Source organism: Melitaea cinxia, chromosome 24 (assembly GCF_905220565.1).
Source record: "Melitaea cinxia chromosome 24, ilMelCinx1.1, whole genome shotgun sequence".
Taxonomy (NCBI): Eukaryota; Metazoa; Arthropoda; class Insecta; order Lepidoptera; family Nymphalidae; genus Melitaea; species Melitaea cinxia.
The window spans coordinates 12,307,654-12,323,239 of NC_059417.1; the positions used below are offsets into that span (position 1 = coordinate 12,307,654).

At 35.9% G+C, this 15,586-nt stretch overlaps 1 protein-coding gene across 1 annotated transcript in view; it reads right to left on the reverse strand.

Moving 5' to 3' along the window:
- Positions 1-15,586, reverse strand: part of LOC123665540 (non-canonical poly(A) RNA polymerase protein Trf4-1-like) — a 33,032-nt gene that overhangs the window by 12,826 nt on the left and 4,620 nt on the right. The window contains exon 2 of the mRNA XM_045599831.1: positions 2,280-2,473. Coding sequence (XP_045455787.1) covers positions 2,280-2,473 — 194 coding nt within the window. The remainder of the gene's footprint in view (positions 1-2,279; positions 2,474-15,586) is intronic.

Consider the following 15,586-nt stretch of genomic DNA (forward strand, 5'->3'; position numbering starts at 1 on the left):
TTAAAATTTGAGACGACGGTTCCGCTCAATCATGTAATCCAAATCTCTAATCCAAACTTGAAGATTGCAATCGATCAAACACTATTCATACCAGCGGCAACGCTCGATTGCTTATTAAAACTTATAACTACTTTCATATTGAATCGTTGAAGCTTCGTGAAAACTTCTGAAAACTTTAATACTGAAGATGAAGTTGTTTGGCGTAATTAAAATCAGTAAACGTAATAGCGTCGCGTCACCGTACTTGATGGATTAGTTAAAACTTATTATTTTAAAACGTTAAACACCGCCTTCATTTTTTAGTCTTTCTGTATGAGCCATGGGGGACACATGTACGCTTCAGCCTGTAATATCCCACTACTGAGCATAGGCCTCTTCCCCATGTAGGAGAAGGATCAAAGCTTAATCCACCACGCTGCTGCGGATATATTCCCTACTATGAGTAACGATCGCTATCAGGTGTACATGATAACAACCGGGACATGCATGACGACAAGGACTGCACAAACACCCAGACCACGGCAAACACCTGTATGGCCAATACAAATGTTTGTCATGTGTGGAGATCGAACCCGCAACCGCCAGCGCAACAGGTACGATCCATGGCTGTAACCGTTGCGCCAACGCGGCGTCGGACGCATGTAGTCGACACACAATTGTTCCGTTGGTGCAGCGCGTGACACCACATGACCGAGACCCAGTCAACATAAAAAATATGACTTAGAGAGTGAGAGAGAGTCAGAGAGTGTAAAGAAAAATAAGTAAGTTCTTTAAGAATGGGTATGGTAGTGCAATAAAAACTCATTAAAATTTTGTCAATAAGCACTTTTAAGTTGGCTCCATTGATTGGTCGTTGGCACTTTTAAGTGAAGCCCAACTGGTGACCTCCATTGGCCCATGACGTTCAACGTGTTAAGCTTACAATTTAGTTTACAATACCAAAGCCGTAAGTCATAAAATTTAAAATCTTCTCTAATTAATGAACAAAACAAGTCGCAGTAGGCGCCTTGCGAAATTGATTGATATATTAGATGTAAGTTTCTAACAAGTTCATGATTTAACGGTTTTTTATTACTATTATTTTTTTCGGTAACAATTGGGTGTAGCCAATGATCAATCAGAGTTGCAAATATCAAAAACATTGTTGAAATAAAATTTCTTTACGTTCGCTTGACTTGGGAGTAACTGGTGAGTAGTGGGAATAGTAGGAGTAAGCTGGTGAATGCGTGACGAGAGCGATACGAAAATTGTGATAGGGCGAGGCGAACGGAAGATTAGAGGGACATATAAGTTAGTGAAGATAGATACAGAGAGAGAGAGAGTTACGTTTCGTATATTACTGTAGGAGCTACAAAAGTTTTACTTCAGTCCTGTGGTCTAAAGCACGCTCGTTTTTTTTAATGTAATGATTCTGGAGATCAAGCTCTACATTTCCAGTACACAAAACTGGATATTTCTACATGTAGCATTCTTTAATTTATATGCTGATATATCAATAATATTTTTTAGTATTATGAACAGCAAATGTATTATACCTATATACCATTTCAATGTACTGATTCAAAAAGACTTGGTATTATTTTTATATCAAAGCAGATTCAGAGGAAAATGGAAATGTTATATGATAATGGAATTGAGGAAACCGACAAAATCTTATTAAATGTCATAAAGATAATTGCGTTTCCTCTCGGTCTTGACAATTTCTATATTTAGAAAGTGTAGAGGACGAATGGTTACTAGAATAACCACGCTAATTAGCCCGCGTTACATTAAACGATGATGTAAGTCGAGTCATTAATCTTGAAATAAATGCATTTCACCAAACAAATTGAAATTTTAAAGTGAAAAAAATTATCAAAATAAAATAACAACGAAAATTTTCAAAAAACTCAACGATGTTGCTTCAAAATAAATTATTTTTGTCTATACTACACCTACTAAAAATTACAGCCAAATAGTGTTCTCAATTAGATTTTTGTTATTGTGACGAGAAGGGCGGTCATAATTATCAGGGAATATCGGTTGTAGTATCGGCACTGCGTTGGCAACGCTCTTTGTATTTCACGGGTCCAGACATAGGTATCCGCCTGCCATCAGGCGGTTGGTACGTCTTTTGCACCCTTTATAGTAAAAAGAAGGTCAGAGGAAGAGTAGGTAACGCGTTTGCAAGCTTCTAGAAATAGGCTCCATAACCACTTCCCATCAGACGGACTTCACCCTCGTTAGCTAACCTAGTGTTTCAAAAATACAACTATTCTGTAACCCAATCGTCCACCTACCTATAACCACGAGGTCGATATCACTGGTGGGCAAGTAGAGACCGGTGCGGAATGAACCGAAGACCTCGACGCGCGCCTGGGGCCACAGCGAGAGGATCGTGCTTCGGATGCGGCTGACGACGGTGGAGCGGACCAGGTGCTCCGTCTCCGTCGGGGACATGTACATGTAGAAGTGCTCGATCTCCTCGTGGAGCCTGGGGAGAGACAATCTAATCAGTAAAATTAACGACGATTTAATTTTTAAACTTAACTGAACTGTTAACTGAGGTAGGGCACAGCAGGAATCTCTTGACTGGGGTAGTACCTCGACCTTACAGAAGGTCACAGCAAAATAATACTGTTTTCAAGCAGTATTGTGTTCCTGTTGGTGAGTAAGGTGACCAGAGCTCCTGGGGGGATTGGGGATTGGGTCGGCAACACGCTTGCGATGCTTCTGGTGTTGCGGGCGTCTATAAGCAACGGTAATCGCTTACCATCAGGTGAGCCATACGCTTGTTTGCCGAGCTAGTGATATAATAGTAGTTTATGCAACTGTCATATAATGAAGGGTATTAAAACACGAGTGTGAGTTTATGAAACGAGCGCAGCGAGTTTCATAATAGTAACGAGTGTTTTAATACCCGTGTTATATGCAGTTGCATACACTACTTTATCTTCACTAATGCAATTAATCAAACAACAAGAGTAAAAGCTGACAATAGTTTATTTATAATAATTGTTCAAATTTTGGATGGTACAATTCTGAAAGTTAATGTTAATTTTCATATAATTTTCTAGATTTTTCTGGCAAAAGATTGTGAGTTAATTTTGTTGCCAATTCTAGAATATCCGGAGGCGTACAAATATCATCGTCGCTATCCATTTTTAACTTTTAATTTATTACATTAATTTCACGCGTACGTGTATTGTCACAGTGATTTTGCCGCCATTAAAATCTAACCAATGAGAGCGCAGCTGCGCGCATGCGCGCGATGTTATAATGAGATTTTATGATATCGATGTGGATATTATACCATCATGTGAAATTGCTTAAATTGAGTGTTTTGTTGTCTGCGCTATAACAGTAGTAATTATAAGTCAAGTATTGGAAACATAAGTAGAATGTTACAACATTAGTGTAGATAAAAAAAAATAATTATATTAGACGCGTTGGCGTAATTGTCACAGCACTGGATTGCGCCTATTGCGCCGGCGAACAATTGGCTATACAGTTGTTTTCCTTAGTTTGGGCGTTTATGCTTGAGTTTTGTGTATCGGACCTCCCGATACAAGAATAAATTCTAGTTCTGATATTTCCAGACACAAAATTTGTGCTGTACATTTAAAATATATTAATACGGTAGTCCTTCGAAACTTTATGCAACGCCGTAGATAATATGCAGTCGGAGGCATGAAATTGAAGGATAAGTCAAATCATTCTCTCTTTGTGCATGACATATATACAGCACAAAATGTTTGATATTGTTTCTATTTATTTCGCTGACTTTGTGTGCATATTGAATTTTTATCTTGTTCCAGCTTTTTCAGTTAATTTTCTATTAGTTGTTCTTCACGCAGGCGGGTTTTTTGTTTTTTTTTTTAATTATTATTTTATTTATGTCTTTTTAGTCAGACAAATTACGTAATCGGTTCAATTCATTAAAACAGTTTACATCATGTGGTCGATTAAGTAATTTTTTAGGGTCAAGAGAACTGATAGCAAGCCCGGAGAAAGATCTCACTCTGCTCAAAGCAACGTAAGCCTGACCTTTAGCAAATAGACGACTACTTAAGTCAACAACTATTAGTTTTAATATAATGAAATTATTATTAAAATTATTTGTTTGTATTTGGTATTATGTATTTGTTATTGATTTTATTAATGTAATTGTAAATTGGTGTGACATTTATTAATTTTTATTTGTAATTTTAATTGTATGTTTTTTTTAACCATTGTATTTTATTAGAAAGGCTACTCCCCGAAGTTGATCGTCGCCTAGGAGGCGAGTTTGGCATGGCATAGGCGTGGGAAAGAGCAAAGTCCACAATTTTTTAACTTTAATATTGTATTGCTTTATTATTATTACGGTAATAATAATCATGATATACCTTTTTAAAATCCTTGTATTGTGCCCTTCAATTTGATACCCATATTGTAGTATTCGAGAAAAAAATTTTTTTTTTTCATTAACTACAATGGCTTCGCGCATCCGCCATGTTTGATTTTTTTTTAATGTCACCTATCTAAGAACACTTGGGCAGCTAAGACGAACCTAACGATACCTCAATTATGTAAATCCGTTCAGTGGTTCTGGAAATAGGAGGTAGTAAAGAATATTACATACAAACATACATACATACATACAAGATACGCGCGAAAAACATAACCCTTCCTTGGCAGTCGGGTAATAACAGGAGTAATTATTGTTGAACTTATAGCTAGTACAGTAATACCAACATTCCGATCTGGTGATTGGTTGAAATAACACGGTGGACGTTTAATACAGGCTAAAACTGTATAAACTATTAGCTATTTCCTGTGATTTTGTTCGCATAAAAATATTTTATACGTGTCAAGTTATCAGAAAAAAAAATTGCAACATATTCCATTGATGTTCTATTACTATTGGTCATAGCGTGATGTTATATAACCCTTCCCTTTTAAATAGAAAGAAAGCAAGATTGAAGGCGAAATGGGCAAGGCGACATTAAAATAAATGTTCAGTTCGAACCAAAGATTTTTTAGATCCAAACGCGTCAAACTAACAAACTATTTAGCTTTGTCATGGCAGTATATACATATAATGCTGTTTGGGTGTTGTAAAGACTCGCCTAATTAATACGCTTCAGCCTGTAATATCCCACTACTGGGCATAGGTCTCTTTCCCCATGTAGGAGAAGGATCAGAGCTTAATCCACCACGCTGCTTCAATGCGAGTTGGCAGATATGTTCCCTAAGTACTATGAGTAACGATCGCTATCAGGTTTACATGATAACAACCGGGACCGACGGCTTAACGTACTCTCCGAGGCACGGTGGGGAGACCCGACAAGAACTGCACAAACACCTTGACCACGGTAAACACCAGTATGACCAATACAAATGTTTGTTATGTGCGGGGATCGAACCCGCAACCGCCAGCGCAACAGGTACAATCCATGGCTGTGACCGTTGCGCCAACGCGGCCTAATTAATACAAAAAATATTATAAATTCAAAGGATTGCTTTTCTTTATCTAATATTCATTCGCAATTTTACGCTTAACCAATAATTCAGTGGATTTACATCAATAAGATATAACATTTTTGCCGACTCAGCTCATATAACTCAGCTCCTATTTTGGCTACGTCATGAACAATAAAATCCGTCTACAAATATCCCTCTCCACTTATTTCAGAGAGATCAATAACGTGACAATATTTCTAGTAATGTCATGTATTTCAAGTCTGTGACAGACGAGTCTGGTGTAGGTCGTCGACCCTGTTGCTCCAGTTTATCGTCGAGCTAGGTTTTACGACACCCGATAGCCGCTCACGAAGGACGCGCTACAAGGACTGTAGCCAGCTATCATCACTAAATATTTCGTCATATTACAAAATATATTCGTTTTACAAAATTGTGTATTGTTTAAGGTAAAGTTTTAGTCATGCTAAATAAATGTCAGTAAATGTTATTACCGCCAAGTTTGTGAAAAAAGCGTCTATGCCTTAATATCTATAAAATATTTGTTTTACATCTAAAACAATTATTATTTTTTTCCACAGGAAATATCTTGCACGAAGTCAGAAGATAGGTACAATAAAAACGTACGCTTGATTTGGAGAGTAAGGTAGTGAATGCGTGACGAGAGCGTTACGAAAAGTGTGATCGGACCAGGCGAAAGGAGCAAGAGAGATGCGAACACACATTTTCTTTATCTCTTTCTCTCATAGCCTCTCTCTCATAACCTCTCTCTCATAGCCTTTCGTATATTCTAAGACATAGTGCAGACCTGTATATTGTGCAGAAGTTTTACTTAAGTCGGGTGGTCGTTTTTTTTTTTTATCTATCTATCTAACTATCAGTGTTCCTCTACTATATCATGCATGTTATTATGCATATAAACCTTCCTCTGGAATCACTCTATTTACTAAAGAAAACCGCATTAAAATTCGGTGCGTAGTTTTCAAGATTTAAGCATACAGACAGCGGGATGCGACTTTGTTTTATACTATGTAAGTGATAGATTGTATGTATATGTATCTTAACGGAAATATCTGTTTTGTGGTGGACAACGATCAAAAGGTAAGGAATAATACAACGGATTTAAATAAACTAAATTTACGATTTAAATTAACATAAATTTTAGGTTCTGAAGCTAGTACACAAATTACACAAACGCTCCTCTTAAAGCAATAAAACCCGACAGCTTTGGGGTAGTCTAATAACGGTGTAACATTCCAACCCCTATCAGGAATTTCAGTTTGGCTCAATTGTATTGCTTTAATAGAAATTTTTAATGGACACTAATGTCAAAATTAACAGTAGAATGAACTAAAATGACTTGTGACTTAAAAAAAATCAAGGTTTCAAAAGTATCTTCATCTCTATGTTCAATGTTAATAATAATTAAATAGTGCTATTATCACTTAAATAAGTCCACCCACGACTATGGTTTTTTTTTTATGTCACTAGGTCGGCAAACAAGCGTACGGCTCACCTGATGGTTAAGCGATTACCGTAGCTTATAGACGCCTGCAACACCAGAAGCATCGCAAGCGCGTTGCCGACCCAATCCCCCCAGGAGCTCTGGTCACCTTACTCACCAACAGGAACACAATACTGCTTGAAAACAGTATTATTTAGCTGTGGTCTTCTGTAAGGTCGAAGTACTACCCCAGGTGGGCTGCTCCATTTTGAGCAGGAAATTCCTGCTGTGCCCTAACTCAGTGAGGTTGCTGTAAAGTATCCGTCGGGCTTTTAAAAAATTTAGTAAACCGCGATAAAATCCGAAAAAGTTGTTACATTATAATGAGTGACATTCGCGTAAACATTAGAAAACAATACTTGAATAAGGATTTTTGGATTTGATTCATAGAAACGGTTGAGGTCATTCACGATATCAAATGTACAAATTTCGAGAATGATAAGGACTCTTCTAACAGTAATAGAAAAAAATTATCATCTAATTTTATAATACGGATTTAAGGAAAAAAATGCTGCGGACATATTTTACAATTAAAGTGGTACAATTTTTACATGTTATAAATATGTAATCCCGACAATCGTATCAGACTTTTAACTATCAGAGACTAATGTTATCCTGTTGATTTTGTAAAAATTGATACCAATCATGTTGCTGATTTGACTAAAATTTTATGAAAACCGATCTCGATAATATGTTGCTGATTTGACTAAAGTTATATACGCCCGCATGTGACAGGGTATTCATTCCATGTTTAAATTTGATTAAGAACAGTTTTAATAGTGAGAACTATGCAACATAGATTGTTGGAAAATTTATTACTACCCACCTTAATTTTAAGGAAATTCTAAATTAACAAAAATTAAAAACCTATTAATTTTGGCATTTCACGTTTTATCACGCAACTTGATAGATCAATGAATCTATGTTCCCTCAGTAATTTTATCGTACTCGCTTACGTAGCTTCCGTATCGGTGATAACGTATCAAATTATCAATGGGCGCTGATAAGTAATCTATACTAATATTATAAAACTGAAGAGTTTGTTTGTTTGTTTGCTTGAACGCGCTAATCTGACGAACTACTGGTTCGATTTAAAAAAATATTTCAGTGTTAGATAGCCCATATCAAGGAAGGCTTTATATCATTACGCTAAGACCAATGTACCGCTGTGTAGTTTTGCAAAATCATATATGACAGAATAGTTCCTATTCCACGCTGACGAAGTCGCGGGCAAAAACTCGTCTAGTATACACGAATAGAATAGAGTTTGTTTACAAGTCCGGGACATCGCGAGCGCGTTCACTTGGAAACATTAATTGTTTTAGAGCTGACACGTGTCGCATCTAACTAGGTTTATTTATTTACGTACTGAACCTCTAGCTCAAACAAAATTTAAATATAATCTTCCATATAAATAAAAACGAATGTTACTAAGCGCACAACTCGAGAATGGTTCGACCGATTCGGCTAATTTTTTTTTTTTTTTTTTTTTTGTATGTTTCTTAAGGCCCACGGAAGGTTTTAATACGGAAACAAAAACAAATGAAAAAAATTACCATTAACTTTTGACAGAACGAAGTCTGTCCTGGCAGTTAAGTGTTGAATATTTTTTCTCTACATCGACTAGGCATGTGACATTTTTTTCTCAAAAGATCAACAATCTAAAAAGAGTAGTAGTAAATCTAAACGAAATCACAATCTAAAGTGATACTCCCAAGTCCCCTTCTTGTAATACTAAAGGAGTCTCCACACTTGAAACGTTTTATTCGGCGTTATCAACTTAAAACACTGCTTATAAATATTTAACCTTGGTACATAACCCTACATGTATTACTCGCACTTTGTCAATCATTTATTACATATCGTACGATTGCGTAATTACTGATATCTTGATATATATATATGTATATATATATATATATATATATATATATATATATATATATATATATATATACTAGCTGACCCCGCAAACGTTGTTTTGCCACAAATGTTATTAACCCGCTTAATCCCCCCCCCCCCCTTATAACTTAGGGGTATGAAAAATAGCTGTAGGCCGATTCTCAGACCTACCCGATATGCCCAATTGCCAAATTTATATGCCAAAATTATATTAAAATCGATCGAGCCGTTTCCGAGGAGTTCAATGTTTAACACCATGACACGAGAATTTTATATATTAGATATATATATTGTGTCGCTATGTCTAATAAGGTATTTCTTGTAACAAGGTAGTTGTGTTGAATAAATTTTAAAAACTCTTGAGGACCAAATCTCAACAACCATCATATCGGTGACTGTCGGTTTCAAATGATTGTACTTTAATCAGCCAGGCTGCTCTGATGCATTTTTTTTAAGATAGCGAAATGCAGTTTACGCTCTAGCCCCACTACCCGAGAGCGACGGGATTGTGAAGCTCCCAGCAGACTGTCAGACTATCCTCTAAAACCACCAACTATTTTCCGCCAGCAACTTAGTGGGGACACCGTGGGATCGCTTTCGCATACTTCCACGACGACTCCGGTGATGGCCTTTCGGCCTCGTCAGAATTCATATAATACCTTGAAATAATGCTAGCATCAATTACATTTCTAAAACATGAACAAAATAATATGAATACTTAACTTTCTAGACCAATAATTTACTACAAATTCTCTTACGCTTTTCAACAAGTTTACCAGACTTCGCATCTATTATCTTAGCAGAGCTTATCACTATAAATTAAAAGTAATTCATAATTATAATGTATATATGTCAGTATGTATGTATGTATGTATGTATGTATGTATGTATGTATGTATGTATGTATGTATGTATGTATGTATGTATTTATGTATCTATTTGTGTATGTATGTATATGTTTAATTATTTGAATATTTATAGTAAATTTGTTGTAACTTGTACACCTATGCTGACGCGAGACCATTTCCTTTGCCCTAAGGTTGCCTGGAAGAGATCACTTTTTAGCGATAAGGCCGCCCTTTGTACCTAATGAATATATTGTCAATATTTTTTCTTTCTTTGCTGTGTATCATTTCAGTTTTTGGTGTACAATAAAGTGTATTATTATTATTATGACATCTTATTTAATAAATCTCTGAAACAACGTAATATCCGACTTATACTATCGACATATCAGAAACTTCCCGTATCTTCCCGAGATTTAAGCGAGATAACTCAAACATACACGCAGTCACAAGCAGCCAGCCTCGGCCCAGATCTAGTGTTCTTTAAATCTTGAAGGCGAAATCAGGTCTTACACTTTCTAAAAAAAATATAATTTTTAAAAAAACCTGACTGATATACAATTATTTTATAAGGAAAATATAGACTTCAATGAAATCATATACGTTATGGACCCTGCAAACATTCATCATTATAGCCTATACCTATTATTGCCCATAGTCACCACGCTGGGCAGGCGGGTTGGTGACCGCAGGGCTGGCTTTGTCGCACCGAAGACGCTGCAAACATTACTGCAATGCAATTTATAGTAAGCTCAATCAAAGATAACCCCAGGGACTATTCTCGATAATAAACTATGATGAAGTCAATAGGAAGAAATAGGAATTTCTCAAGTCTTTCATAAAATAAATAAACGAAAAATGAATACAATAAAGTTATCAGCCGTTTAAAAATAAAACTACCAATGCTATACCATTCAATATGTAGTCGTAATGTACGTAAGACTATTTTTAATTTGATGAATACTGAATATTTATAAGGAAATGTACAAGATATCAAATTATCACTACATAGTATAAAACAAAATCGCTTTCTCTGTCCCTATGTATGCTTAAATCTTTAAAACTACGCAACGGATTTTGATGCGGTTTTTTTTATAGATAAAGTGATTGAAGAGGAAGGTTTATATGTATAATACATGCATAATATAATAGAGGAACACTGATAGTTTTTGCAAACGTGCGGAGCCGGGGCGGATCGCTAGTTATTTATATAAACATCTTGTATTATGTGGTTTACATAGCTATTTACCCTTTTTATCACAGACCTCAAAAATGATTTTGGTAACGCTACCTAACGATTTGTTATCATTACATAGTATAAAACAAATTCTCTTCCGCTGTCTGTATGCTTAGATCTTTAAAACTACGCAACGGATTTTGATGCGGTTTTCTTTAGTAAATAGAGTGATTCCAGAGGAAGGTTTATATGCATAATACATGCACGATATAGTAGAGCAACACTGATAGTTTTAGAGATTTGCAATGTGATGTCGTAAATAAACACATTGTTTTCGCATATATTAGATATTTCATTTATTTTATATTTATATATTACCTATATATGAATATTTAACATAACATAAATCGTCATAAAATGAATAATTAGACGAAGCGTTTTAATTAACTTCTATTAAAACGTAACATGAATTATAAATAAGGGCACCCCTCAAGGGAAATTCTATTGAATTGAAATATTGCGTTACAGACCCGTTCCGTGGGGTTAATTGTAAGGTCTCCCGACATTTCAAAAGCAATAATTCGATATTAACGTCGAAATTTTCACCGTGTCTCTCCTTTAGCACAAGTTGTATTACCTTCGTTGGAATGCGCGCTGTTCCGTCGCAAGTTGTCGGCCTTACCGGCAGACCTTTCACCCGTCGCTCGGCGCTCGTACAGATTGAATTGTAACAAGTATCTCAGAGAGAACTGGTGCCAAATTTTTAATCACGACAAAAGTTAAAGCCTTGAATGTTTTGGAAAAAAAGGGGATGGAAATATTTGTAGAAAACGACTACTTCTCATTTTATTTGAGGATTTAATGCCAATTTTATAGGATAGATAAGAATTTAGTCAATGTGATTTCAAAATCTACAATGACACAAAACAGTCATATAATACTAGTACAGTCGAGACAAGTCAAATCGAGACTTTGCTGATTGAAACTCCAATGATCTGACAATGTTTTATTAACATGTAATCAATGTTTATAGAACATTTACGTAATGTTAATAAGAAAGAAAAAGCTGTGTAAACATACATTACAGTTTCAGTTGAACAGTTCGGTCTAGACACGGCCGGGCGACCTCGATACAAGCGGCCGACGCAAGCGCACTCCACGTGATTATTTTTACTATCATATCGGAGACACGACGTTTGAGAAATTCGCGTAATCACGACATCGTACTGTATTGCACTCCAAGCGTAGCAAACACAAAAGTTAAATATTAATAATAATCAAAAAGTATCTGTACCTATTTGGGAAAACCCATCTGCTGCCATCATTTGATAACTTATCTTCGATAATGTCTAGTAATCTCGCTAAGATTATGATAGACTCGATAACTCAATAATTAACAGATGGTGACATAAATCACCTTCAGATATGTGTGTCAAGTCGTTTTTTCGACCAGTCCAGTTAGCCTTTTACTTAAATTCTTATTTTTAGCACTCTCTGTATTATCGTATTATTTTAGTTGATTTCAGTTTCTTAGAATATTACTATTTAATTTTACTGGGACGTTCAAATACCGTAACAGAAAAACGTTTATCATAATTCAAGACGGTAGTGAATGTACCCAAAACAACGTTTCGAACATCGAACTTGACTACGAAATGGCTTTCACTAATAAATCGGAAGTTAGAGCCGGCTGGCTGTGCGTTTGTTTATGTCTTACATAACGCCACATGATCGGCTCCGCGCAGAGGGCACTGACTCGCAAGGTCATTCGCAGCACATTCGCATTGAATTTTAACAAATATCAGTCACAGACTTTGAGCTACGTTTCATGTAGGAGACAATTGAAGGTAACGCGTCAGAAAAAAAAACATCGACATAAGAGACGTAACATTTTCGTAATACCGTTACTTGAATTGTCTATATTAGGTTTCCCTTGGACGTATATCTTCCTAAACTTACACACAAAACTAATTAAAAAGTTAAAATTCCAATAGTTCAATCCCTCGTAAGATACTAGAACCTACCCTAAAACTAAACATGCTCTAAATCTAGCAAATCCATCGGGAGAAGCGTCCGTTTACATTCAGGTGATCCATCCTCGCCTGCCCCTCGTTTAATTAGAACTAGGACAAGATAAACAGTTCTATAGAAGTTTTAAATGCAAGTTGCATAGACGAACATTGAGATCGGGTACACTTGGGACTTGGTCCATTTGAATTGGGTCGCTTGAATAAATTACTACTGAACTCTTGAATGTGCTTAGATTTCCAAGATATGAACTATTGGCTTTGACTTCGATGTTGATTTAGGATTATTGGTACTTGAAAATGTTCGAAATATTCATAATAGTGTATTGGATACTGTTGATCATAGTAGTCATTGGATTGATAAATGCCGTTTACATTATTTTAAGACTTGATTCATTTAAAATAATTTAGGGTCTGACTTTAGATGTGTTATTTTAAATAACTTATAATTGAAAATGATTTTTGTTTCATCTTGAACAAAAAAATTGACAATTGTATACTCATCATTACATAGTATAAAACAAAGTCGCTTCCCGCAGTCTGCATGCTTAGATAGGTTTTCTTAATTAGAATGATTCCAGAGGAAGGTTTATGTGTATAATACATGCATAATATAATAGAGGAACACAACTAGTTTATTATACAATAATTCAAAAAAATAATATAATCAACCAACTTCATTATTTATTAATTAAAAACCAGCGCCAAACATACGATATACAGCGGAACGTAATTAAATCAGCAGATACACAAGAAATATGATTCAATTAGATGCTGCATGAATAACGCAGTCGCTAGATGAGGATTATGACGTGGCACGTTACACGGTTACAGGACAACACCCTGCACACCGAACAGACTTGCATATCCTTAGATTAACAAAATCTATTATACGAATATCTAAGGGACATTTTTAGGACCACTTGTTTCATAGAAATGTGATACTTTAAAAATATTGGATCAAATAAATATTGAGCAGAGTTAGCGCTTTTTTCAAATACTTAAAATGTTATGTATGGTTACGTCATATCTTTTTACTGTGTGTTCCGATTTTGATGAATATTATTTTAATCGAAAGCTGATACTTGTCTTGTCCCATTACAATACGATATTTGATGAGTAGTTTTTGAGTTATCCGTAATAATCACGATTCAAGCCTGTAACATCCCTGGGCATAGGCCTCTTTCTCCATCGTGAAGTTAGACAATTGCTACAATGTTCGGTCTCTATGTGAAAATACGATATTCAAAATTCAACGGTTCGTTAGTAAAACAAATATTTGTTTTAATAGAATTCAAAAAAGGATCGTATACTGTTTTTCTCAATTCGACTGTACTTTTTATAGATGTTACCTCGTAACTTTTAACCGGGTGTACAGACAATCATCTTAAAAAAAATTATATTCTCAATTCAACTGTATTTTTTATGTATGTTACCTCAGAACTTCTTACTGGGTGGAGCGATCTCGATGATTTTTTTTTATTTATTCGAAAGGTGGTGCTTGCCATGTGGTGGTGCGATTTTAATTTGAGTATGATCTAACGACATGACGCCGCGTTGGCGCAACGGTCATAGCCATGGATTGTACCTGTTGCACTGGCGGTTGCAGGTTCGATCCCCGCACATGACAAACATTTGTATTGGCCATACAGGTGTTTGCCGTGGTCTGGGTGTTTGTGCAATCCTTGTGGGTCTCCCCACCGTGCCTCGGAGAGCACGTTAAGCCGTCGGTCCCGGTTGTTATCATGTACACCTGACAGCGATCGTTACTCATAGTAGGGAATATATCCGCCAACCCGCATTGGAGCAGCGTGGTGGATTAAGCTTTGATCCTTCTCCTATATGAGGAAAGAGGCCTATGCCCAGTAGTGGGATATTACAGGCTGAAGCGTATGATCTAACGAGTTTTTTTAGAGTCCCTAAATAATTCTTACTTAATTGACTTCTACTAGGTTGATGACGTACTCGTTTTATTACTGTTCGATGTAAACTGAAGTCGAATTTTTTTTTTGAGAACAAACTCAATCATTTGAAGCCGCATTGCACAAAGCCGTTTCTTCCCACTAATAAAAAACAAACCCATGACCAAAGCCAGGTACATTTTTATAACTTTTTTTCTTACACTCAAAATAGTTCTCCATTTTCGAACAAAGGTAGAGGAACATGTAACTACTAACAAAAGGACCACGAGCTTCTTTCTGTGCATGAACGTGGATACAACTTACATTATATATTTATGTCAAAAGTTATATAATATACGATAACAACAGTTCACGAGTAAGTGTGTCACTACTGCAATAATTATAAATCAATCAAAAGAAATTTCCATTCTATTGGTTTACTGTAATACAATTGTTAAGTGTTTTTTTTTAATCCTTATGTAGATCGGTATGTCAATTAGTTAAATGTGACTTTATTATTAGCAGTCAGGGGTTCGAGTACAGCTCGAGGCAAATATCGGTCTCCTAACCGTGGGGGACGTAAAGACATAGTCCTGTCATGTCATCCTGTCATAAATTATAAATACTCGTCAATTAGATCATTTAGTAGTCAAATAACCCTTATAAAATAGGGATCCTTAGGTTCTGGAGCTCATATGACAATCGCTCTAACCCCCTTCTCTATATAAGAGAGGGAGGTTACAGCTTAATTCATCAAGATGCTCTACCGTCCACTAGCAAATAATTCC